Source organism: Calonectris borealis, chromosome 2 (assembly GCF_964195595.1).
Source record: "Calonectris borealis chromosome 2, bCalBor7.hap1.2, whole genome shotgun sequence".
NCBI lineage: Eukaryota > Metazoa > Chordata > Aves > Procellariiformes > Procellariidae > Calonectris > Calonectris borealis.
In genome coordinates this window covers 164,121,924-164,149,581 of record NC_134313.1, presented here as the reverse complement: position 1 = coordinate 164,149,581, position 27,658 = coordinate 164,121,924, and the positions used below count along the sequence as shown (strand labels likewise).

General features: G+C 43.3%; 1 protein-coding gene across 3 annotated transcripts; it reads right to left on the bottom strand.

The window, feature by feature from the left end:
• Positions 1-273: 273 nt before the first annotated feature.
• On the bottom strand, positions 274-27,658 carry WDR86 (WD repeat domain 86). Of its 3 annotated transcripts, none has more exons than XM_075144241.1 (7): positions 27,521-27,658; positions 26,167-26,478; positions 23,213-23,354; positions 21,246-21,678; positions 10,369-10,504; positions 5,372-5,475; positions 274-3,322 (listed from the first exon to the last, which is right to left on the bottom strand). In XM_075144241.1, the coding sequence occupies exons 2-7, from the start codon at positions 26,327-26,329 to the stop codon at positions 3,104-3,106; spliced, it is 1,197 nt and encodes a 398-aa protein (XP_075000342.1). In that variant the 5' UTR covers positions 26,330-26,478; positions 27,521-27,658; the 3' UTR covers positions 274-3,103. The 3 variants fall into 3 exon arrangements, with proteins under 3 accessions (XP_075000342.1, XP_075000340.1, XP_075000341.1); XM_075144239.1 differs by lacking the exon at positions 27,521-27,658 and adding an exon at positions 26,979-27,143; XM_075144240.1 differs by lacking the exon at positions 27,521-27,658 and adding an exon at positions 26,613-26,869.

Sequence of the window (27,658 nt, the reverse complement as noted above, 5' to 3'; positions counted from 1 at the left end):
TTTATTCTTACCCAGCGTTTATCAGTGGGGAAATGAGGGCTTGAACTTTTGTTAGGGCAAACAGCATTCTGGAGGAAGCAGAGCTTTGGCCTGCAAAATGACTGCTCAGTTCCAGTGGATGGACTTCATAGGCTTCAGTAGTGGGGTTTTTTTTCCTGGCTACCTTAGCCAAGGACAGCAAAAAGCAGGCAGTGATTACACTGTTACGGAATTATTTGTATTTCATACTTCTGCATCAAGAGAAATGCTATAAAAATTGAGTAGTTTTGTATCTCTTCCCAGAAGGTTGAAGCATTTCTAAAGCCAGTAATACGAACTTCTGAGGAGAAAAAACAGCCCCAGCAACCATTATATCCTGTTTCTCTATAGGAAAGCACTGAGGAACCACTGGATAAAAAGCAGCGCAAAACTAGAACATACAAAAGAATTGAAAGTGAGAAAGACAAACACAGTGATGGACGTAGTTTGAACAAGAAGTAGGTGGGAAAGCACAAATTCATTCCTTCAGCCAGAGGGGTTCCCAAACCTACTGCCATTCTAGCATACCTTACGCTAGCCCGCAGGATGCACCGAAGGCAGTGTTGGGCTGTACAGGCAGTATTTCTCCTCTTTGAAGTGGCTTGCCTAGCAAACTGGCAGTGACAACTTCAGAAGTGAACATTTGTCCTTGGGGAATTTAAAATTAGCATCACAACATGCAGTGCTTGTCAGAGAAGCCACTCCTCAATGATGTAATTCTGCCAGCACTGCCCCCGAGTAACTGCGTGCAGTTTTACGTGATCAGCAGGGCAGGAGGCACTGGCTAAAACTTTTAAGTTAATTTTGACCATGTATTTGAAGACACTGTGATATGTTTCGCCACAGACAGAAGTGGTAATGACTCACTAATTCCACGTTTTATGAGATCTATGTCTATTAAATGCATTGGCTAATTCCATGTGCAGCTGCTGTATGGCCAGATAAGCTCTCATGTCTAACCTACTGTGTGCAAAGTTTTAAACAAAAAGTATAGCGCAGGCCATCTGTGCAACTCTGTCCCTCTCTGCTAACGGCCTCCGACTTAGCATTGACCTCATAAGCAAAATAGAAATAAAATTAGCTGCATAGCAAGCCATCACCCCAGCAACCAAGAGCCACCATCTCATAAACATTTCCCACAGGGCCAGTACTGAGCTGCAACGACAGGACCGAGAGGCTTACAGTGGAATTAAGTCTACGCTATGCAGATGACCTCCCAAATTAGTCTCTCTTGGTAGGCATTTAACATAATTAAAATGCTGTTTCCTACTAGACACAGAAACCTGCCAGGTAAGAGCTAACAGAGCTGCTCATCAGGAGAAGCAAGCAGGGTACGCAGCAGCAACGGCAGATCCAACCCAGTGATGCAGTGTTACGGTTTCAGAGCAGGGGTCTTTGGTGCCACCACAGCGAGCGCTGAGCCAGCACGTGTGGCTCTTCTGTCGTCCGTGCCTTCCCTGAAGGCTTTGGTTTCTGGCTGGTCACTCCTTCCCCCGAGTAGGGAAACCGAGCTCTGGCAGTCTGGTGGCTGGCGGGAGGCAGGACAGCTCCACGGCATGCCTGACTCCGGCCCCAGCAGTGAGGGAAAGGCAGGAAGTGTTTCCAAAAGTGTACGGGTGGTTTTTTTTTTCCATATTCCATCCATTCTTAACTGCTGTGCATCTGCAGCCAGCCAAATCCCCTCTAAATGAGAGGGAAATAAAAACTAGACAGTTAGTTGTCTGTAGATACCACATGTTTATTAGTCCATTCTAAAAAAGGATTACAGCATTTTTATCTTGCTGTAGTACAGAATAAATAAAGCCATAAAAATAAAAACATGTGGTTAGATATTTTTGTACTGGTTCTACAAAGAGTTATATCTGCAAATAGAAAAATAAAAGAACCCTTGTTTATTCATGGCTCAGTGGTTATCAGAGAGGGGTGAACCTGGAAAAAGACTGGGAGAACTTCTCTTGAGTTTGACTGCTTATCTGAGGCTACTAACAACCTAGCAAACGAAGGCCAGACATAGCCTTGTTAAGGAGGAAAGATAACAAATCTAGAGCACCCAATAAATCTTCCCATTTCGCTTTCCTCTCCCCTGAAAAAAACACAATTCGACATTCTCAGTGGATATAAGGAGAACCTTTCCCCCATGAGGACGATCAAGCAGTGAGCCAGGCTGCCCGGAAGCGGTGCAGTCACCACCGTAGACCTGGTGCCTAATGAACAGCTTCCAACTCCTGCCTTGCCGAGATGGGACTGTTCCAAGGAGCCCACCAGGAGCTTCCCATCTGGGGAACCGTGCCCAGGGGTAAGCGGGCGGCTGGGAGCATACGCCCCTCGCAGCATGCAGAAGACACAAGTGAGGCCATTGATGCTTCCTTTGCGAAGTGTGAGATTGTAAAAGGTAAAAAAAGAACCCGCTAGGTTGTTGGGAGGAGGAGAACTGCTGTGCCTTGGCAAACAGCTGACCTTGGTACAAAAGCTCTGAGGTTTGGCTTGTTCTCTAGCTTATGTTTTGTTAAAAAAAAATTAGTCTCTGTCCTACTACTCCCAACTTCCCAGACGTCCAGTCTGCTTTAAACTCCTCCTGCTGAGCCATACCATCCTGCGTTAGTTGGTCTAATCAGCAAAAAACTGACCTGAATTCAGCTGTGAAAATTGAATTCATAGTCATACTGCAGGGCACCCTTCATTTCTACATTCGGCCGAACAGAGGGCATGTGAGCGGGCAACAGGAACAGGAGAAAACATTTCTCATTAGATATTAGACAGGCAGAAGTGTGCAACACCTCTGTGCCAGAGGGAATTGAAAACAAGCAGTCGTAAGTATCTTAATTGCACACACACACCCAGATGCACATCACCTGAACCACACTGCAGTCCCTCCTGACCCCAGTACTGCTCAGCTGAAAGTTGTCTGCAGCGACAGTATCTGACTGGAGTCCACCTGACAGTCACAGAGAATCCTGGCTCCTGAAAAAGAGGTTCAAGCAAAGCCGTTTCCCATCTCTTTCCAAGTTCTGGTTTACATGGACACAGTGGTGCAGAAAACATAAGGTTCAGCTTTGGTCACTGATGGAAAGTCTGTTCTGGACAGTCACATGAGTTCAACGGCCTCGTGTTCCCCATTTTCTTGCTGTACCATACAGCCGACTTTATTGTTGAAGAGACGAGACAGACTGCCCTTCTGAGAGCTCCTGCCCTGGGCAGACCTCTCCTTCTTCAAACGCCGCTTATTTCTCTTGCATATTCCTCGGATGTCCCAAATCCTTAGTGTGCCATCGTGGGAAGCTGTGTAGAGCAACTCATTGTGGATCTGGAACAACAGGGTCACATTTAATACCAAACCGTACAGCTCGGAATCGGCACAATCAAACTGTCAAAAATCAGAGCAAACCCAGCTTGATCCTAACACTTAAGGCCTGATAGCTCATTGCAAGAGCCAGTATAAATTATCACAAAAGCTGCTGAAGTGGGATGAGACATTACCGAGTCAGGACTCATTTCTCAGCCACTTCACAGAGCCATAAAATATAAACAGCAAGAGTTATTTATAACCTAAACCCACTAGAAAAGCAATGGGAAACTAAACTCAATGTCAGAGTAGGCTGTAGCTGGGAATTTCTCTGCTGGTTTCAGACTCCTGGTTTTGAAGATGAAGCTTAAGGAGGCACCAAAATCAGCATCAGTGGGCAGTGGGGGGGCCTTCTCACTTCCCTTCTTCCTTTGCAGTAAGTTATAGGTAAAATTCCTCCTTCAAAATTTGTTGTTCTTCCAAACCTGCAGTAATTTAACTTTGATTCCCCCCTGTAGTTTCATTTCCTTAATGAAACATTTGCTGCTGTCAGTAATGTTTCCAATTGTCCTCACTCCGCCCTAGAAATATGCTGTCGGTCTTGATCATCTGCCCCTTCCTGCGTCAGTCTGTCCGCCACGGGCGCTCGCAGTCTCCAGAGGTGGCCGTGACAGCGAGCATCCCACCGGCAGTCTGGCTTACATCAGCATGAAGCACCACACAAGCACTGCACAGCCACAGCCCCCTCCTCCCTCATCCACCCCTCATTAATATGCTTAAGATCATATTAAGGTCGCCACTTCTCAGTCCTCTCTCTTCCCAGGATTTTTTTCCCCTGTATACTTGGAAATGAAATTACAAAAAAAATACAAAGCCAAGCTTTGATCTTGTCAATACTTAAGAGCTGCACAGACTGATTATATCAGTTATCACCCAAATACATCCAGGCGACCGTCTGCTACACAACCAATTGGTAAATAGCCAAGAGTTTGCAGTTTAAAACCAACTAGCCACTTGCTAATTCAGAAAAATATACAAAAGACAACCATATTTACAACTCTGTGCGCTTGGGATCAACTCCAAAAGGAATTTTATCTCCTCTCTTTTTACTTTTGACTGTCAGCCTGCCAGAAATACTTACAGTGTCTCACATTCTTAATCAAAATCCTCATCCTGCACGCAGCTTTTACTGAGATCCTGATGCAGAGAGATGTGGATTCTTAAATGCACAAAGCATCCAAGGATTCAAACTTTCCCCCCAGGATTCCTTGCATGATACTGGTCTTTGCATTGCCATCAAGGTTTACTAATTCCTCCCCTTTTAACTTTTAAATGCCAGTATCACTTGAGGGTAGACAATACGCTAGCAACTTTTCAGGATCTTAATTAACTTTTAAAAAATTTTTAAGCCAGTGGCAGAGACTTTTCCATTTGTCTGGTAGGATGTGGGTCAGACATCAATACAGAGCTTCTTTGTCATCTTTATACCTTCAGAAAAATAGATCCTGATGGCAGTACTTTATATAAATGTTTATATACAGGGTAGCATATGGAAATCACCACTAGCTCTCCACTAAGATCAGAAAGGACGGTAAGCAGTTGCTAGAGTGTTGAGGGATGCCACGTCCAGGGGGGTTAGGGGTATAACGCTATATATTATTCTGCTTGGATAAGGCAGAAACTTCTTTTCCACCCAGAGCATTGCAAACACTTATCATCGGTGTCGTGTAATGGAAGGGGTCTCATGAGGTCGGAGTCCATTCCCTGCCCCTACACAGGATCAGTTACATCTGTCTCATTTCTTACTGTTGCTTGTCTAACCTGACCTGAAAAACCTCCAATCACAGACATAGGACTGTGTCTGGGGACTCGTTCTGTGGTTTCACATATCCTTATTATTATCGAGTTTGCCTAAAATTAGAAAAGGAATATTCAAGTCTGTTACTTTTCATCTTAGCCCTAGAACATCCAACCCAAGACACACAGAACAGCTAGCCACACCGATTCCCACAAAACAAATGAGGGAGCAATCAGAAGTGAGAAATCCCAGCAAAGAAACCCCTTCCTGACCTGGATGCAGTTGATGATGAACTTGTGCCCTCGAAAGATCTTCTGCAGGACACCACTCTTGGAATTGAAAGCTCTTGCACAGGCATCACCACTTCCTGTGAACACTGCAACGCAACCACACAACATAGCACATGGCCGGAGGTCAGCAGCCGCGTAAGGTCAGTTCATGTGAGTCCAAAAATGTACCTAAAACTAGTTCACAAAGGAGCGTGACCTTCATTTTTAGGCTTGATTTTTTTCTCAGTTATAGCAAGTTCAGGTCACTTTCATGTCACATGTGACCCCAGCATGCTTCTTTTCATTCACATTTTTCAAAACACTAAACTGCCTTAAGCCTGAAGTTCCTACATACATCAGCGTTTCACTCCACACACACTTCAAATATGTATTTCTGCTCTTCTCTTCCACATATATTTCCCTGCCTAAACATGCCTCAATAATTCTAAGCAGGGAACTTATCTCATGTCTGGTTTTAAGGATTTCCATTAAGCCTTCCATTTGTTTTACCATAGTTATGTCCAGGTTTCCATTCAGTACTACAGCATCTTCATCACTTCTGCTGCTGCATCAAGCAGCAGAAGCATCTGTACCGTGGAGCTGCAAACCACAGTAACAGCGTTACCACCTCTCATACTAATAATACGAATTTGGCCTTAGCTTCATTAAAACATATCCTTTTTTCCCCCCATTTCCATCCATAAGCTTACTATCAATAGGTATGGCCCTCTCTGTTGAAATACCACAGTTAAATCTTCTGTCCCCAGAGGTGCGGGGCATGTGTAGGCAGCTTTACAAAGAAGCTTTATAAATTCTTTCAGTGTGGTAGATTTCTTCAGCTAAATCCTGTGGCTTAGGATCTTTGCAAGCAGTAGAGCCTTTAAGTGATTCAAGGCCCAGACTATAATCTCTATTTCAGTACAGCACAGAATTATTTGAGGGTTTTGGCTATAACTCTTGTATTCTATGTGCTATATTGTACATGTGCTACAAGGAGAGGCGGGGTTTAAGTAAATTAAGCGTGGCCAGGGATTTTGGCTGTTCATCAGGTTTCCTTAGGGTATCTTAACATGTTCGAAGAACAATTTCTCTACACTTCAGGATCTTCACATCAGATCCCCAGAATTGCTGCATCCATAAACTGTAAGGCAGTACTGAATGTTTAGATTTTCTACTTAGCAATGTGCCCAAAAAGGAGCACATTTGTGTGCTTTAAGGGTTACAAACTGTCTTCACAAACACTCGCGTTCCTTCACTTAACCCAAACTCCTCCAAGTTTATCTAGAGATAAATATTTCAGAACTGCAAAAAGAAATATATTCACTGCTCCCTGCATTTCATGTCTTTGCAAAAGCCACTAGCATAGAAAGATTTTTACAAAACTGAACTGCCTGAAGATAACAGGTTCCTTATCTTTTGGGAGAAGTCAGGCACCGGATTCCTAAAGAGAGGTGAAGAAATTACCACGGCAGTAACAACAAGAGACGAGAGAACAGGCTACCTACTGCCATCAGCTTTTCAACTTCAAATTAAACAGCAGGAGGCTGGGTACTTCCTGGGTACACCTTAAAGAAACATCTGGATGTGGAAAATCAATGTCATTTTATATGGGCCACTATAAATTCAATTGCCAACACAATCCTGAAAAAGCATTGCGTCCCTTTCTGCAAATGAGTAACAACGATGTAAAGCAGGGAACAAAATAGAGATTTTTTTTCCAGTGAATGGAAATCACTTAATACTATTACACACATGCAGAGAGTAGGAACCACTTAAGAGCTGTTTTCCCTATGCAGCTGTCAGTTTACTTTAGCTATCGCTATCAAGATTTTGCTTTTGACAGACATCCTTTGTGTCTTTTGAACTGTCACTCTAGATTTAGGAAGTCTCTTTGCACCTCTGAGTTTCAAAGGAGAGCTGTTGATCTAACCCAGATTTACCATTTAAATATATGCTTATATATACCACCTGTGAAACAAACAAACAACAAAAAAATAAAATCAACAATTCATTTTTATTTTTTACTTAAATTTCATAGACTCTTGGGTGGGAGAACAGGTTTTAGATGTTCCCCTGGAGTTTTTGCAACATGAAAAAATATAAACCGCATTAAATTTTAAATGACTGTGCACATACTGTAGGAGAGAAATAACCAACATAATATCATTAAGTAAATTAGATTGAGAACCAGCTTTAATATTCCCCATGCTATTAATTACACAAGCAGACTGAGGAAAGCCACTAGAAACACATTCTGATGATTTAAAGCATAGTTCTCAGATTTGTCAGGACTCCCCGTATAATATAAAGCCATTTTGGAAACACACATATATTTTTCCTCTCATTCTTTTACTGTATTTTCTTATTTAGACTGTAAACTCTTTGGGGCAACAAGCCTTTGGGTTCTGACCGGATAGATCTTAATTCTGTCGCTTGCTAACAGAAAGTTACCACTTCTCAGCTGAGATTCTTTCCATGTTCTTGGGCTGGTGCAAATGTGACATAAACCATAACAAACATCATTTATATTGAAGTATTTTCTCCACATTTTTGAAAGACTGAGTGAACACACAGTGCCGATCCGTCCCAGGTGAACAGCGAGAATTTTAAGCTACACTAGCCCCAACATTTGGTATCCAGCGCACATGTCTTTGATCACTCATTTACACAGTATGTAATAGTTTTGTTTCAATTAGAATTACAATGTATTACAATAATGCAAGCAATCACAGTGTATAAATTCATTTTTAAGGGAAAATTTCCTCTTTCAAGAACTAAAATGTGTCTAAATTAAATTCAAACAAGTCCCTAATATTTTTCCATGACATTTTTTCTACCCTTCAAGTGGAACAATTCAATTCTCCCTGTTTGACACTTTCAGTACTTTTGCATTTGATTTAAAATGTGATCTTAAATAACTCTGTGAACATTTCTATCACACTATCGGGATGTTCTTCACAGGTCTGACTAAATGCAGCAATATTGCCTGCATTTTAAGAAAAAAAAGAGTGTTATCAAAAAATAATATATCTGTATGGCAGGGACAGGGTGGTAGGAGGAGGGAGAAGAGAGAGAAAGCTGCACAGCTGATGGGGGTGGCATCAGATAATGAAACTTTTGTTTGAGCCTAAACTTTCTTTATGATGGTTTTAGAGAGTCTGGTCAAGTCTATACTGGTTGCATGAAAAGCAGGATCAACAATGAAAAAATGCAGCTCTGGAGGTCTCATTAATGAAGGGGACAATCTCTCCATCTCCCACCCAGACATGGAGATTCCTCACTGGATCGGGCCAACATCAGCTTAGCACAGGTATCTCGCCTTTGGGTAGTCTTGATGAATTCAATGTTTTGGTTTGTATCTTTATAATTAGAAGGGGGAAAACACACACACACACACACTCTCAGCATTTTGCTTGCCAGCGTTCATCCTGGATTAAAATTTCTAATGCACTTCCCCTGCCCTACCTGCCTGCATCTTTGAGCAATAACAACTTCAGGGTACAGCGTAAGCTCATACCCTTTCCCCTTCCATTTCAGCCTTCCAGCCAACTGCAAGAGCTGAAATCAGCAGAAATTATAACCTGCAGGTAGGGGAGAGTGGGGTAGTTCTGCAATATAGGTGAGGAGAGCTGAAATTAACTGTAAATTACGATTAACTATTTTAATGGAGAAAAGTAGAGCTGTGGGTCTAATGCTGAAAGAAAGACCAAATAAAGGCTTCCTGATTAAAATCAAAATCTACCTATGGGCTTGGTTACATGTTAATTTTCCAAACATAATCAAAAAATCAATTCAGTTACTGGGTTATAAATGTGGTCAGTGAGCCATGTCAAGTATGGTGCTAGAGAACCGCCATTAAACTGTAATCTGTCTGCGCAGGTACGACTCTCTTCTGATGTGTACCATCTTGCTTTTGTCAGCCATTTATCACATCATACTGATGATCTGCCAAAAGAGATATCAAGGCCCAAATAGCAACCATTCATTTGGTGTTACACATTGGTTTCATAGCTGAAGCACAGAAATCGAAATCAGAAAAGCGCTGCGAATTTCTAGATTAGCTTAAGACAGGCATTGCCATCCCGGTTACCCTGAAGGAGAGAAGTATTTGTCTGGGAAGCAAATGAAGGCACATCAGGTCTAACGTCAGTGGCAGAATAAGATCAGGATGACACATAGAGAGGTTCAGGCTGATAAAAACAGAGGCGCAGTCTTGCAACCCAAACCCAGAAATGCATAGATGACGTGCAGAAGGAAAGCCAGCCAAGACAGGGATTTAAAAAGTGAGGGTTTCATGGTCAGAATATACTGTTATGTTAACAACAAACAGTTACATGAAGATACCACTGTTAACAGTATTGGAAGTAGGGGAACTGAGTCCTAAGCATTAGTAAGGCAAGCAATAGTTGGATACTGCAGAAAGGTGGTTTGGGGAACAAATACATGAAAGAGGACAGATACAGGGAAAGAACTTGTGGAAAAAGAGTCTAGGAGATGGTCAGAGTCTGAACAGGAAGCCTAACTGTTAGAAAGAAGCAGTGAGCGTTTGAGATGTGATTCTGGTTTAGGACAGTCCATTACACAGCACCTACAAGGTAGCAGAGGCAGGCACGGAGCTGCACATCCAGCAGCAGCACTTGCTGTCCCTGAGTATGCAGCAGAAGCAGACTGACAAACATCAGACTAGCGAGGTTAAACTATGGCTATACAAACAATCCCACAGACAGTTCAGGATTTAAGCCACTTCCCTTGGTAACAGAAATAAAGCAACTGCCTCTTCATTTGCCAGAAGAGGGAAGTGGAAAATGGAGGGAAGATCTAAGCTTCCCACATGGAGTAGTGCAGTGAAGTTTGATACTGAGCATAAATGTGCTAGAGTTGAAAAAAGTGACAATTTTGCAAGCCTTCAAAATTATAGTACTCTCTATTAACAATCTTTGATCAAAGACAAACATCGAAAAGGAGACAAGGGATTGCTGAACAAAGGAAAGGCAACTTACAGATCCCAGCGTGGTATTTCAAAGTGCTAACGCTGTGTTTGTGAGCCTTGTACGTTTGGATTCGCTCCCCAGTGTCTACTAACCAGCACTTCACTGTCCTGTCCGCGCTTCCTGAATACAAGTGCCGATTCACTAGCTGAAGGGAAGAGAAAAAAACATCAGCAATGGTCTCTCAGGCACGTTCGTGAGAGAACTGCACTGAAGTGACTCATCCGAAGTCACGGTTTCCAACTCAACAACTACACCTTGAAACAGAGGGATGGTGAGCAAAACCAACCTTGTGTTCTTCACGATCACATCTCCCATTGACTTCTGGACCTTAAAAACAGCTCCCGCATTTCAGAAGATAAAAACTTAGCCCATCTGCTGGTGCAAGCAGGCAGGATTTCAGTGAGCTTAACAATGCTAACTCGACTTCCATAATTAGTTACATTAATACAGCCTCAAAAAAAACCCCTGCAGTGTAGTTTCTGCAAAGCATATTTGACAAGAACTCTTATCAGATTGTAAGTTTTAATTACAACAAAAATTTCAGAACAATTTTGAGTAACGAAAAAAAGTAAATTAAAAATAAAATCCTATGCAACATAAACCAGGGTTTAACATGATTACTCTGCACAAGGTCAATATTTGGAAACATTAACTCTTCCTTGAAACTGTTTTGTATCTGTGTTTCCACAAGTCTTTTCCGACTGTGCTATCGAATGATTAAATAATTGACAATCCTTACACAGGTTTCTAAACATCTTCAATCAGATTGTCTTCTGCTGTGTGTTTAGAGCAACTCTGCCTATAAATCCCAAAGAAGAACGGTGCCTCATTATACTGGTCATCCTGCACACTGCGTGAACTCAGAAGTGGTGGAGGCTGGGTTTTATTCCACACAGACACGACAGAGAATGGCAGAGGGAAGAACTGCAGATGGGGAACTCAGACAGAGAGAAAGTAACTGACTCAGGCAGGACTATAAAACTAGCCAGTACACAGTAACAAACTATCCAAAGCCTGGCAGATCAGAGGAAACCCTCCACAAGAAAAATCTTGCATTCTATGTCCACCTAACAACTAAAGGTTTTAACGGCCATCATTACCTACAGCTCTGATGGCATACTCCTCCAAGCAGAGAACTGGCCCGACACCTGCCATCTGAAGGCAGTGTAATGAAGGCAGGCTCACAGCAATCCACAGGCTGTTGTTTGAGGTAAGTTTCATGGACTTGCAGCAATCTCTGTATCAAAAGGACGGAGAGACAGGACGGAGAACCCTGACCCCCCACAAAGAAACAGAATTTGCATAAGGACTAATAATACCATGTTTCCCCTCTAGACACACAGATCAGAAGGCTCAAGTGACCAGCAGAGCACTAACCCCTCACGCTCCTCATACTTCTCCAGGAAACCGACTGCAGAACAAATGACAAATCAACCTGACATGGGTCTTGCTCTTAGGTCACTTTTAAGGGTCTGGTTCTTCTGCCATCATAGATTATTATAAACCCTCGGCCTCCACTCTTTGCACACTCTGTATCTGTAAGGTTGAAATGTTTTTCACGCTCTCCCATCTCCACCCCCATTCCCAAAAGGAATCACCCCATTCCCAAAAGGCATCATAAGTGAGCTTTGCGCAAAAGAACATTTGCACTGTGTTACAAGAACAGGAAACAAAAGGTATTTTAAGATACAAAGCACTACAGGGACAGGACTATGCTAACCCATGTGAGGAACGTACGCAGGCAGACCAAGATGATCGCTGGCCGCAGCTCCCACCAGCCCAGTTGGAGCAGTGCATGCCATACTTCCAACCTGCAGAACTTGGCCCATGAGACAGTTTTCATAGCTAAAAGTCAGGAGCTTGTAAAACACATACCACTGTTAAAAGCCAGCGGTACTTTGAAATGTCATGTCCTTTTAAGCTGTTTTAGCAATGGCATTAAAACTACATCTCAATGAGGAAAGAGAAGGAATGACCAGCAGCACTAACAAAAACTGAGAGCTATACAGTTAGCCTGAGGAAGGTAACCTGACTTTTAATTTCCAGGCTCAACCTGAATGGGCATGAAGAGCATTGTCACATTGCACCTGCTAAATGGAAGAGGTTGCTTTGAGTTGAGATCCTGCTGCATTGTTCTTGGCCAAGTCATTGCATTTCTTTTTCAGACATCTTGCTAGCAGCACCAATCCACCCACTGAACAAGGGAAAACACTAAGTTATAACATCCTGCAGGTAAATGCCACTCTGCCTTAATGGTACATTACATTACACTCCTTCATTTCTACATTTAGGTGGGTGTATAAATGCTGAAGTGAAACCGAAAAGCTGCAGTTTGCCTAGATTTGCTAATTTACCAGATATAAAAATGTATTAAATGACATGGGCTTACACCAGGATCATAAGAGCCATAAAAGCTTCCGATGCCCAGTCAGAGATCTGGAGAGCTGGCTGACACACCAATCACTTCATTAAATTCAAAGCCTCTGTGCTGCCCAGGCTGCTGCATGATACACTTTAATGCACCTTCCTCGCCCTCACCAGTTTAAGCAACTGAGCAAAGTAGCAAAGGATACTCAGCCTTGCATGGAAACAGAAATACTAACAGGTTAAACAATCTACCGGATGCCACAGACTAAGCCTCCAGCACAGCCAACAGCAAAACTCAGTACAGGCTCTGCCACACAGTCTCTCATTTCCATGGTATTTTTAAAACACAGAGCACGAAATAGCTATTAGTGGAAAAAGCCACCAAGAGCTATCAGCTCGGGTTGAAGTTGCAAATCAGATCTACCTTTAGTGATATGACGTAGGCATCATCTCATCTAAATTGATGCAGATATCTACAGCTAAGATAAGTCTCCTTATAGTCACTGCAGTCTAGGGCACGATTCGTCTCATCCTGAAGCAGATGCCTGAAACAGATCACGCCTTAAAACTCGCTCTTTTTCCCCCTCTGACAAGGACAGCCTTCTCAGTTGTAGCCACCTATAGCAATTTAGGTGAGGTGACTCCTCCTTCACTCGACTAAAAATAGGTCTAGTTTACAACTCCAGCCTAAGCTACAACACTGCAGATATCTATATCTAATGAAAATAAGAATAATCATCACATACTGTTCCCCCTAGCCAAAACACCTTACAAGCAGGCCCCATGCTCTGTGTAATATAAAATAAATACCTTCCCTACTCTATAGATGGGGAACCATGATATAATGCAACTGAAGTCCATCCAAAAAACAACTTGAAATTTAGAGCATCCTAACTTTTGACTGCCCAAATCCCAGAGTGCAGCCCTGATTTGGGAGGCTGATCCAGGCTGCAACCATTCCTTTCCACAACGCACAGGAAGCATTACATGCTTCAGGGCAGTTGTGACAAGCAACAGTGCACAGTATTCCTGAAACTGGTCAAGAGAGTATACGAAACCCAGTGGGATTCTGTCCGAGAACAGCAAGACAGAGGCATCAATCTAATCCGACCCATGTCAAATCGGTATTTTTACTCCAGAGCCTTCTTTCAGAGTTTGCATCCAAAGGGTGTGGCTATGCCCCAACAACACAGACACGGCAGCCTTGGCTCTAACTCGCCAAGGTTGGACACGCTGTGCAAATGCCCTCATGATGGCTGGGCACAAGCTGCCTTTGCTGTGGAAGCAGTGGAGGTCTCAGGGTCAGGCAGCAGCACAGGCCCTTGGCTCTTGTAATCATTTTTCTTAAGTCATGACTGTACTGAAAACTACCTAAAAAGCCAAAGAAAGACGGACTGGACCACGGTTCCCCTGCCCACTTCCAGACAGGTCCCCAAAGCACTGATTTCTAGTTAGGTCACCTTCTGCTGGCTCTCCCTCTAGGACTCTTCCTAACCTCCTTACACCAGCTTGGCTTCACCTGTCCAGCGGTTATGGGACTCTCCAAATGGGTTCAAATCTCCTCAGCCTGCAGAGGCCACTTAATCCAGATCCGCCAGTTCTGTTAGACTACTGGGCAAAACAATATGTTGCTGTTCCTTGGGTTAAACACAGTTGCTGTTCTTTGGGTTAAATATCCCCGCTGACACATTAGGCTCAGCAGATCCATCCCCTCTCGGGAGCTAGACAAAGTATACTGACTTCTTCACCAAAATGTGAGATCATGCTTCAGCTTTGGTGGGAGCTAAGCCTCCCCGCTGCCAAGACTGGCACCCATTTTTGTGTATGGGCATCCAGGTGCAGTCATTTTCAGCAAATACTTGTGGGCTAGGTCCATAACTACTGGGCATTTCTAGCCCAAAGTCTCTCCAAACTTTTACCCAATTCCCTAGGTTCCGGTCCTATTCTTATGAAAAAAATTTAATTTTCTTACGATTTAGAAGGAAAAAATGTAAAATTTCACTTAACGGATTTTTCCAGTTATACCCAAGTCTGTCAACTCTTGGTTTAAAAATAATCAGTAGAAAGAGTTACATATTCTAATCTGCAACTGCCTGGAGAAGCGGTGATATTTTCAAAGCTGTATTTTCCTTGGCTGGCTTTTGAGCACTTCGTTCACTTTGGCTAACTGCCCAACAACGCTCCTGACAAGGAAAAGCATGGCAAGGCAAGGACACCTGTAGCAGAGCAGACAACACAGAACAAATTTGTAGCTCAGATACTAACGAGCTGAGTGGACATTTCAAACCCAAATAGCTTCAAAAGAATTAAAAACCTGATGACAGTCAGATGCCCAGTTCTAAAGCCTCAGCCAGACAGCAAAAAATCACTGCATTGATATCTGTAATTCTGGACTGTTAATTTTTCTCTTTACTCTGAGGGACTTTGCTTTGAACCAGATGAAACACTGAGACACATGAATGGAGCAAATTTGTCTTAATCCTCAGGCCAAAGTACCGGAGATGTACTATTCCATGAAAAAGTTCAGTCAGACTTGCTTGTGAGTAGCAAAGTAACAGCAGTAGCAAAATACAGGTTGTAAATGCTGGAGTAGTTACAGGTTTCACTATTAAAAAATGCCAGGTTTATGCAACTCTGATCTTGGTTGTAGCACCCAGACACACCACAGTTTGAATTAAAAAAAACAAACAATCACGTTTAGGGTTGGTCTCTCAAGACAATCACAACCCTATTGCTCCACAAGCTTGGCTGAACTGAATATATTCAGCAGCTTAAGACAATTTCTACCTGTATGAATGCCAAAAATATCTGCAAAAGAGCTGTTTAGCAGGTATTTCAACCTTATAGGAATGGACTTTGCTCTCCCAATTAACCTTTGCTATAAGAAACAATTTAACCCTCATCCAAGGGGAGGCAATCAGCTCTCCACATCCTCTTTCTGAAGGTCACTGCACTCAGACTGGCTCCCAGGAACTTCGTGATGAGTTCACATCAGCAACCACATGCTCCCATTACCAGCTTATTCTTCACATGGGGGTCAGCATTCCTACCATCTGCCAGCTGGGTCTTCTGTTCACAGCCACTTCTAAGCTAAAAATCACCAACTTGGACCAATCTCAAGTTACAACTATGTGAGCCTTCGGCCGAGTTAGACTTTCAGGATCCCATTCAAACCACATTCATTTTAACGAGCTAACGAACTCCCTGTGGGCAAGAAATTGGTTTTTTTCCTGAGAATCCATCTAGAATGAGCTCTCTGGTCTGGATGTTAGAGAACGTTTTTCAACTTTTTTACTGCAGTGTAAAGTAACGGTCCTAGAAACATGTTTCTTTTCTACAGGTGTTGTATACATTCATATTCCTCTAATTCACGTCTTCATCCTCTGATGAATTATGCAACAAATACAAACACAAATTACAAAAAATATGTGCACTTAATGTAATTGGTGTGACAGGAAAAAAATTCTGTCCCCGTGATCACAACAGTTAAGCGTATAAACGGAGTTCAGGCAATGGCTTTGTTCAAAGCATTCTTTTCTTCTAGTGAGCTTTAAAAGGCAACTAAAGGGAACGGTCCAAACAAAGACCTTTTGCAGGAAAATCAGAAGAAAGTCCTTGCCCACTCATTTTCATTTAAAACTCTTTTTGCAAGAAAGGAGTTTTCTTGCAAGAATGTTTGCTATAGGATCCAAGCTAAATTCCAAGTTGGATCATTTCTCTCTGCCAGCTGTTGGCAGCACAATTTTGATAAATACTCAGATGCAGAACAATCAGCAAAGGACAAAGCAATCCTTGTGAACAGTTTGCAAAGCTACTTTGGAGACATTTAGAAAAACATACACAAGTAAATATTTAAGTCAGGGTTATTCAGCCTATTGCAGGCAGTCCTGTTAATGAAAATGCATGTTTGATTATTAATTGCAAATACTGGTCTTTAGCCAGGCCTGAAATTTTTAAGTGGAAGAACTAGCATGAGCTGCATGATTACACTCAGCCCACCCTTGCTTTCTCCCATGGCTTCCTATAAAATCTCATCATTGCTCTTATATGAAGAGAGAGCACTCGAAACAGCTGCTGTCCCTTGCCTGCCAAGCTATCAATGCACTGCAGGAGAAACAGTGAAGAATTCTGGCTGCTCCACTGCTAGTTACCTTGCCTGACTATGAGAGTGAAGTAGTCAAGGCCGCCAAAGCACCTAGCATGCACACGATTCCCACTGCAGATAGAAAGTCTCCTGGCAAAACTTTTGTCAGTCTAATTTAGATAGTGGAAGGAAGAGAATAGTGGCGTTAGAATAAGCTGGTACCTGCAGCAGAACTACTTTGACAGTAGACCACATGCAGTCAGTTCAACTAGTAAATCACCTTCAACAGACCGACCCGGGACAGCAGGACAAGCCCTGGGGAGTATCTGAGCAGCTCACTCTCTTCACTCCACCGTTCAGGACCACCAAGGACAGGGGAAAAGGGAAAGCTAAAAGCTCACCAACGCTTTCCGTTCTGCCATGCTAGATTAACATTGGGTTTTAGCAAGAACCCAATTAAATTAAAGCAAAGTTTAATTCAGTTAGAGGAGTTTCAGGCTCCTCTAACTTATGCTAGCTGGCAACACCACCTAAAGGATCTTAGAGCAATGGAGGAACATTCAAAATGTGAACATGCCTGTGGCATCACCCGTCTGCTTTTCATATACCAGCACTGCAGGAAGTAAGGTGGAAAACACGGGTGTGCTTTACGGATATCTACCCAGAAAGGCTCCTTCGAGAAGCTCCAGGAATTTCCATTCACTGCTACAGTGACACTGTTGGTATTTACTGGAAAGTAATGGGAGACGACTGGAACAGTCCAGTCCTAATTTGCAGCAGTTTAGAACATCCTGGGGCATTCCCGTTAATAACAGTACTTTTTAAAGTTGGGGAAAATATGGTCTCAATATCCAAATTTTTCCTGATCTGTGTCCAGGATGAGAGATCACACTGAGCATTTCTCAAACTTCTTGAAAGGTCACCCTCCCTTAGGGATCCTTATTTGAATAAATAAAATGAAAATAAGTCTTTATTTTCTTCCCTTTATTCTCTCCACAAAAGCACTATACCACCCAGGGAACAGGTGACTACTTTTAATTGCTGGTACCAAGTCAGTTCCTCCAGGACAGGGGAGTGAAAATCTGGTATAATTAGCAGCTCACTTCTGCCCTGAAGAAAATGAACTATTGTCAACAATTAAAACTGTCTGCTGGCTACTGTGAGCAACTCACAACTGACCCAAGTCCTTCCTGACCCACAGTTTGAAAAATACTATCCCCACTCACTGCCACAGATTGCAACACTGTCACTAAGAAGCCCTAGGCAAAAAAGGCTCCAAGAGCTTTTTGAGAAGAAAACAAAAATTAAAAAAAATATAAACACCTCTATTCAAGAAGTTTCCCTTCTGTTGTAACATCTTTGTATGGATTCTGGTGATTGACCCCTTTCTAAAAGAATGAAAATACCATGTGGGCTGTGCTGAGAGGCAGCCAAGTGGAACAGAAGGGCTAGTGTTGAACCCAGTAAGGAAGAGGGAGGAATTAGGAAAGATCGACAGCCTAAAGCTATTCAACAGCAGTACAGTGACTGCTTAAGCTGGGATAAGTTTTAGAAGCCTAGAAACGAAATGCTCTCTGTGGGGGCAGTTGTACCTCAGCTGGACGCTCCTAGCCTCAAACATCAACCGGTGATGAGAGAAGTGAGGGGCTACCAGTTACTCACAGCTAGAAGAAGATTTGGCCAGGACTGTGGCCAACACAGTCTTGGCAGCAGTAGTCTTGTGTACTTTGAATTGTTCAGGTTTTCCAAATAGATGTATTGGTTTTGCTTTTCTTCTCCCCTACAAGAAGTTCTGTTTGTTTAAAACTATTGTTTAACTCCGTGCTCACAAGCGGAGAAGCATTGCTCATTCTTGAGTATTCAAAGAGTGTAATTGAATTTCCCAGGCTTCTGGGAGAGGGTCAAGCCAGTTTTGTGTAAGCATTTTAGCAAGAACCCAATTAAATTAAAGCAAGCTCTGTTGTTGCCAATCTGTGCCTTGGAGAAGGGTTACAATTAAACAGCAAAACATAGCGTGACACTAAGCACAGCAACACATTTACTTGAGCATCCTCAAAATACATTACCACAGTATCATAAAAACAAGCTTTAACACTGAAAATTTACCCAAGCAAGACAAACATTACTCCAGGGCAACATGATTTTGTGTGGATTTTTTTCCTTTCTAAAACTGAAAGAAAATAGAATTCCTTCAGTACTATCAGGTTTTTAGTTTGCTAGTGTCAGCTGTGACTACCTTCTGTAGAAACAAAGGCAACATTTATTAAACAGCTATTAAAAATACATACTGCAGCCTCTGTAAAGGAAAAGCACTGATGGACAACAAACACAAACAAGGAGAGTAGTGAGAAAAACTATTGTCATTAACTTCAGTCAGACACAGACAGTTATAAATATTTAAGGTTTGCTGACCCAAAACTAAGTTACAGACCATCATATACCTTCTTTAAATATACCATTATCATTTTCTGGTAGATAATGGAGTGTACAGGACAAGCACTTGTGCAATAGTTCCCCCTTTCCTTCATCTGCCTAACCTCCTTGTCTCCTCTGCAACATTAACAAATCTGGCAGCATTCACCAGAAAAATACTGCAAACAGAAAAACAGGGTATAGTTTTTCAGGTCATATTAAATTTTTTCCCCTCTCTCCTTCATCATTTCCTGATTTCTCTCCCCCATGCTCTACTTCTCTTTTCCATTTTCCTTGCCCGTTTTCTTGTCTTGGCCATAACTTTCTCCCTTTCTTTTCTCAAATTATGCCTGTGTGGTTTTTAAAGCAGGATTTCTTTCAGCTTTATGCTTTCCTATTATCTTTTGCCCACAATTTTGGGTTGTGTGTTAGGATTGTTTTTTTTTTAAGTTATCTGGTTTACTCTGAATTTTTTTCCCTGCCCTTTTTAAGTTAGCTGACCCAGTGTCTGTTTACCTGCTCAGGTTATTTTTCATCAAAGTCTGATGATCCTGTGTACACAATCCTACTCAAATGAACAGTCCTCCCAGCAAACCTACTTATGAGTTTCAAGACCTAGGAAGATTTAAATAGATACTGAGCTAGAAGTTAGACCAGGATAGCCACTAGAAGCCAAGGTGATATCAAAAAGTGTTTAAGGGAAAGAGGATTTGTCTCAAGACCACAGAGCACTATTATTTTGTTATTATAGAATCATAGAATCATCAAGGTTGGAAAAGACCTCTAAGATCATCGAGTCCAACCGTCAACCCAGCACGACCATGCCCACTAAACCATGTCCCTAAGCACCTCATCTACACGTCTTTTTAAATACTTCCAGGGATGGTGACTCAACCACTTCCGTGGGCAGCCTGTTCCAAGGCCTGACCACTCTTTCAATAAAGAAATTTTTCCTAATGTCCAATCTAAACCTCCCTTGGCGCAACTTGAGGCCATCTCTTCTCGTCCTATCGCTTGTTACTTGGGAGAAGAGACCAACACGCACCTCACTACAACCTCCTTTCAGGTAGCTGTAGAGAGCGATAAGGTCTCCCCTCAGCCTCCTCTTCTCCAGGCTAAACACCCCCAGTTCACTCAGCCGCTCCTCACCAGACTTGTGCTCCAGACCCTTCATCAGCTTTGTTGCCCTTCTCTGGACACGCTCCAGCACCTCAAGGTCCTTCTTGCAGTGAGGGGCCCAAAACTGAACACAGGATTCGAGGTGCGGCCTCACCAGTGCCGAGTACAGGGGCACGATCACCTCCCTGCTCCTGCTGGCCACACTGTTTCTGATACAGGCCAGGATGCCGTTGGCCTTCTTGGCTACCTGGGCACACCGCCGGCTCATGGTCAGCCGGCTGTCAATCAGCACCCCCAGGTCCTTCTCCTCCGGGCAGCTTTCCAGCCACTCTTCCCCAGGCCTGTAGCGTTGCCTGGGGTTGTTGTGGCCGAAGTGCAGGACCCGGCACTTGGCCTTGTTGAACCTCATACAGTTGGCCTCAGCCCATCGATCCAGCCTGTCCAGGTCCCTCTGCAGAGCCTTCCTACCCTCCAGCAGATCAACACTCCTGCCCAGCTTGGTGTCGTCTGCAAACTTACTGAGGGAGCACTCGATCCCCTCATCCAGATCATTGATGAAGATATTGAACAGGACCGGCCCCAAAACTGAGCCCTGGGGAACACCGCTCGTGACCGGCCGCCAACTGGATTGAACTCTGCTCACCACAACTCTCTGGGCTCGGCCGTCCTGCCAGCTTTTTACCCAGCAAAGAGTGCACCTGTCTAAGCTTTGCTGAAGTCCAGGTAGACCGCATCCACAGCCTTTCCCTCATCCACTAGGCAGGTCACCTGGTCATGTTTAAGCTTACCATTTATAACCTGCCTCGGAAGAGCTTCTTTATGAATGAAAAGACAACTGAGACCCACATGGGTTAGAATATGGATACCCCCTTCGAACGGCTCTTGAAGAAGCCTCTTTTCTTACCTCTAGGCAAATTACTGATCCTTGATGCTCTTTGAACACTTTCAACTGCTCACCAGTGACAATATTCCACGTTCGAATGGTATAATCCGTGCTGCCAGAAAACAGCTCCCTGTTTGGTGCGTCAAGTATAAGGCATAAGACAGCCCCAGTGTGTCCCAGCAGAGTCTGGTAACAGCGCCCACTGGACACCCACCAGACCTTAACAGTGCAGTCTGTGCTACCTGTCACCAGGAGGTCTCTGCTCACTTTCTCCTCCTCCTCCTCTTCTTCCTCCTCTTCTTCAAGAACATCCCTGGAGGAATAGTGAGCTAGAGTCAAGACACAGTTCCGATGGCCCCGGAATTCCTGGATTTGTTTCTCCTTGTCCACACTCCAGCAGCGGGCCGTCCTGTCATAGGAGCCACTAAAGAGATAGTCTTTGGCAACGAGGATCCTGCAAAAAATAAAATTTGCGTGTATGAACAGTATCATTCTTCTTACATAATCATTTTTTGTCACAATTTCAATGCCAAGCACCCTGAAGTTAAAAACAGTAGCATGAACACAACATATATAACCCCAGTTCAGTGTCACTGTTTGATACACATTATTTATGAACTTTTTTGTTGGGTGTTTTGTTTGTTTTTTTTTTTTTTTAAAAAAGCCAACACTTTCCTGTTTCTACTTTTAAAATTGAGACCACTTATTCAGGTACATTGATGTAGACATTTTTACACTATAGCATTGTAACTTTGGGCATCTGTGTTTTCCTAAAATCTTTTCCAGCAGCACTATTATGTACTTCTCATAAGGTACATATACTAGCAAAGAGTTTGTTGGTTTTTTTTTTTTTTAAAAAAAAAAACTCATTCTTGATAATTATTTATTAGTATTTCTTTACAAATAATTATTTATAAACTGACCTATGAAAATAGGTTGGAATTAAAATAACAAAAAAAAAAAACCCAAAACATTCCAGGAACGTGGACTGTAACTGACAGTGTGCAAAGATAATAATCTATCCACCATCAAATAGAGAGAGTGCGGGAAAAAAACATACACCTAATTTCACTTAGCCCAGGATCCCAAAAAAGGTAGAGCAAGAGTACCCCACTTATTACATAACTGAAGAACAAATCAGAGATTACAGCTCAAGAATTAAACTTACTAGGCCTCTAAAATAATGAGTAGTAGCTGCACAAACATATAACAACAGAAAAATCTCTACAGTTCATACTTCCAAACCAGAAAGAGGGAACATCAGAACCTGTCTTCTTTGTCAGCTGAGTTTGGTCCTCTGGCAACAAAGCCATATGAATAGGGAACACATTTCCCATTTGCTGATTCAAGCAAAAATCAGGCCAGTGCCAAAATATGGACAGAGCCAGCCTTCCTAACTATTTACAGAATCTAGCTACACATCGTATGTGTTTTGAGTTTAGCAAGGAACAAAAAAACCCACCCACCCAAAAAAAAAAAAAGTAAGAAAAGAATACCAATCTTTGACTGCTCTATTTGTCATTAATTAAATCCAGTCCAACTATTAAGAGGCACTTTAAATTGACGGGCCAATCAGTCACACACAATCAGTTTAATATTAAACTTCATTTGCACAATCAGAAATAGTAATTCCAGAAAAAGCCCTGACTTTATCCCTCTTACTGACACAAAGGCTTGACGTGATGTTTTTAAATCTATTTATCAGAAGCATCTGTTATCAATTGAATAATTTCTGCTGGAATTTCATTCCTAGCCCTGGATTCAATTCCCCTGCTGTGTGCCTTTCATTTCTCTCCTATCTGCTGCCTATGGATGTGTCAGCGCTGTTGCTAGGAAAACTAATCATTACAGCACAGAGCACGTGTAGCATGAACTCAAAGGTTTACACAACCCGTTTTATTAGTGTAGTAATGGGGAATTGCAGTAAAATGACAATATATGTGATGATAGATTACAGGAACACAAGGGAAGAATTCCACGGAACCAACCTGTTAACAATTGATGTGTGTCCTCGGTAAATGGCCAGGCACTGACCTGTCATCACATCCCACTTTCGAATGGTATGATCTGCGCTACATGTGAAAGCAGCCTCATTTTCTAAGTGACAAAAGGTGATGTAACTTTCATGTCCTAGGAATAACAAAGGAAATAAATTCAATCACTGTGCATGCAAGCAGGACAGACTAGATGAGCTCTTCACCTTAACTAAAAGAAAAATAGAACAAACAAACAGACTGAAACTCTAGTTTTAAATGCACCACCATGTTCTTCACATTTAAGGATTTGTATAAAACACAACATTTTTAATTAACAGCAGAAAACTTTGCTTCATTGATATAAGGATTAAATGAAAGAGTAAAACAGTACAGTTCTACCAATCAGGTAGAACAAACAGTATTATAAAAATGTACTGAGCTGAATTAATATCAGTATAATAAAACTCAGACTACTGAAGTTTAAAACCAGTAAAAAATTGGCTTATTTTTTTAATAAAGAAATGCTTTTGCTTCCTTCTTCTGAAGTCAGGAAAAAAAGGCTACATTTCGACCCAGCCCATTGATTGTCAGGACACAAACAGCCCTAAATTAAAGCATGAAACCATGAAAAAAGGAAGCGACATGAGACTTACCAGCAAGTTCAGTTTCATTGTGCAAGCAGAATGAAACACAAACAAAAAAACATATCTGGTAAAAAGTCAGCCAATGCTTTCCCCACGATGACTAATAACATGAATAAAACCCATAATTTTCAAACTATCAGTATACCTTTAAGGAAATGACACAGAAAGAAAGAATAAGAACACAATTATTTATACAGTATTCAGAGTATGTTGGGATTCTACAGTTACAATAAAAATAGACACAACTCTAAAAATTTCATGCTGAAAAACAGGGTAATGCTAGCAAAGAGGAATCAGTATTACAACTTCAAGCTTTTGTTGTTGCTTAGCAAGATGTGTCATTTTTCTATTGTATAATTAAATGCACCACATTTAGAAATCACCTTAGGATTCAAGTCCCAGCTTTGTCCAAGATCTCTTGTGTGAAATTGTTGTCACCTATCTAATTGTTGGAATAGCATTATATTGCATTCTTCTGTTTTAATTATTTAGACTGTAAGCTTTCAAGATCAGAACTGTTCCCTCTTAAGTAACTATCACAAGACAGTCCCAGACTTTGATTGAACGTGGGGAGCCGTACTGTGATTTAAATAACACTATTCTTTGAGGAGAAAAGTAAAAATATAAGAAGGACAAATGTGATTAAAGAGAGACAGATGGGCAGACAAAGATATTAGAAAAACAAAATCATGTTGTAGAATAAAGAGATGGTAAAAAAAGGGAGGGAAAGCAGACTGCCCAGTAGAACGCTTTGTTTCACTGACTGCAAAAAAACAGATTTTACTACAACTCCTGTAGTTCAAAAGCCTTGTTGTAGTTCAAAAGCGAAACAGAATCCACGCTACAAACACACGTCTTGTTTCCTCTTAAGCAAATTCACCAGATGCCAAAAATTAAACAGATCACCAGGGATATAAGCAAAACTATACCCGTTCTCACTTTTTTGTGAAAACTTTTTGCAAAGCAGCTTAAATGGGACAGGTTTCAACCACCAGGATTTTTCTCACAGCATCATGTAATCATGCTCTGAGAAGATCAAAAAAGCATCTTGGTTACTGCACCAAAGTCTGTCAGTCAGACTTTAACTATCAATAATACTCGAGCCACACAAAGGATGCCAAAACCCCCTGTGGCAGACAAGGTCTGGTGCTGGTCTGGTCAAAAGCAGCCATCACAGAAGTCTGTTGGTTATGCTGTGGTGGAAGCTTGAAACTGTGCTATAGATACAGGTTTATCAGTAATTGTAGCTTGTATGATACAAATTTACACAACAACTGTGTGCGTGCATAAATATAAAATACATACAATCATCTGATTCGACTGACAATTCACAAACCATCTAGCCAACCTTCTTTAGAGTTTACCCGAAACATTAGCAGTACATAGGCCAGATTCTGAATATTATCCAATATATTTCTCTTTCCAGTTAAAAGTTAATTAGTGGTTTAAAGGAATTTCTAAACCTAAAGCAAATGCAGTGAGTTTTCCAGGAGCTAGAACCATGGCAGGATGTGGGGAAAAAAAGACAATACTCCATAGTTAAAAACAAGCAAGAAAACAAACAAACAACAACAAAAAAAATCACAGCAACGTGATTTCTTCTTTGGAAGAAAAAAGTATCAGAAATTCCAAATTTAAGAGCTTTTTTTTCCCTGTATTAAGAGAAAAGAACATGAGTGAGTGAGAATACACACATCTTTAGTTCACATCTGACTCCTGCATGAACTTTCTACAAAGTTTTTCTTTTCTTTTTAATTATTGAGATGCTAGTCTAAGGATAATAAATTTTGTTTAAAATGTAAAATCAATTTAAAATGAGAAAGCTCAGCAATTAACATTTCTGTGCGTCAAATGTGGGGAAAAAAATAGCCTATTTATTAAGGTTTCTTTCCAGACTTCTGGGTCAAGAGGTTCTAAATAAAGATTGTCTGGAAAATGAGATGATTAAAAGGACAGAAAAGAAAAGGACAGAAAAGAAAAGGACAGAAAAGAAAAGGACAGAAAAGAAGACAATAACAAAAAGTCCAGATTTCATCAGGGTGTAAAACAGAGGGCTTCCAGAAAGAGATGTAAGTTAAACAACTGCTATGTTCCATACCCTGAGATAAAAGGATCCATGCATTCAGTAGCACTGGTAACCTGTTTTGGGTTGAAACAGCTTCTGCTTAACATTACTGTAACCAATAGTCAAAAAAACACAAAACAAAACAAGCATGATTTTGGCTGCCCAGCAGGCTGCAGTGACTGAAAGAGACCAGAACATGCTGTGTGGCCTGTGCCAGGCTTTAGACTCAAAAACTAGACAAAAAGAAGCTATTGTACCTTGGAAGTGGCCATGGCACTGACTGTCAGCAGTGCTCCAGAGCCGCGCAGTGCCATCCTCACTACCCGTGAGCAGGCGCTGCCCATCCGGGCTCAGGCTGAGCCAGTTGATGCCTCCTTGGTGATCTGTGCAGACCTTCACTGCTGAGCCACTGTTCCCCATCCTGCCGGTCCCAGCGAAGGCAGAGGCTGCGGGTCAGATCATAGGCGCTGCACAACCCCCAGACCGTGCTCTGGACCTCCAGCCGTCTCCCACTGACCAACTTCAGCCATTACCTCAACTCCAAAACATCATCAGGGTAGTCGAGACTCCTGCACAGGGACGCAAAGGAGGAAGAGGAGGGCACGTTAAATCATTTCATCTCCCCCGTGGATACATCACTTTCTCAGTCGGGGTGTGCTGAAGCCATCGAGTGCCCCTTTCTCCGCAGGAACCGAAGCCCTACCGTGGAAGACGGCCCTTCAACACAGGCTCACTGGTGCGCCTTCTCCATGGGCACAGAGGTACGTCCTGCCCCTTGGAGAGGACCCAGCCTGGACGGCAGCGGTACCGCTACCTGGTGCCCTGCTCTGAGGCTGCCGGCACGCTGCTTCTTTCTAAGCAATTTCCCGGCTAACTTGGGGCACGCTGAAGAGGCGACGCCTCCGAGCGAGGGAAGCCCAGCCTCAGGCGGCCCCCAACGCCCCGAGGGGCCGCCTGCCCCCTCCCCCGGCCGCCGCGGGATCACCTCAGCGGCCCCCAGCCCTCCCCGCCCCGGGCTGCCGCCGTCCCTCCCACACGGCCCCCCGGCATCTCCGCCCTCGGCACTTACTCATCGCCTCGGACACGGCCCCGGGTGGAGGCGCGGGGTTCGTCTCCGGCGGGACGATCCCGCACCCACCCTCCGGGGAGGGGGAACCTCCTCCCGCCGGGGGGGCCGGAGCCAGCGCCGGGCCGAGCGCGGGATCCCCCCCGCCGCCGCCACCGCCTCCGCCCTGCGGGGAGGCGGGAAGGGCTCCCCTCCGCCTCCGCCGCCGGGCCGAGGCGGGCGCCCCGCCGCCGCCGTGCCCTCCTCAGGCCACCTCGGGGCGGTTCCCTACCCCCAGCGCCGGCCCTCCCTCATTACTTCCCCCTCCATGTTAGAGCCGCTTCCAACCGCGGCAGCCCCCCTCCCCGGGGCGGGAAGCCGCGGCCTCCCCCCGCCCGCGCCGCTTCCTCGGTGCTACCGCTCCCCGCCTTGTCCTCCCGGGAGGTGCCCGGCAGCTCTGCTCCTCCGGGACGGCCTCCCCCCACAACAACCCCCCTTTTCGGGGGAAAGGGGCATCCCCCACCCCTCTCGCCGCCCGCCTCCCCAGGGCTGAAGCCGCCCCTTACCTCCTTTCAGTCACCCGGCGGTGAGGGGGGAAGAGTTGAGGGGCGGGAGGGTCTTTCCCGGCTGGGGACGCTTTAATAACCGCACTACAACCAAAACAACCCGACAACAAGCCCACACCCCCAGCGGAGTCCCCAGGC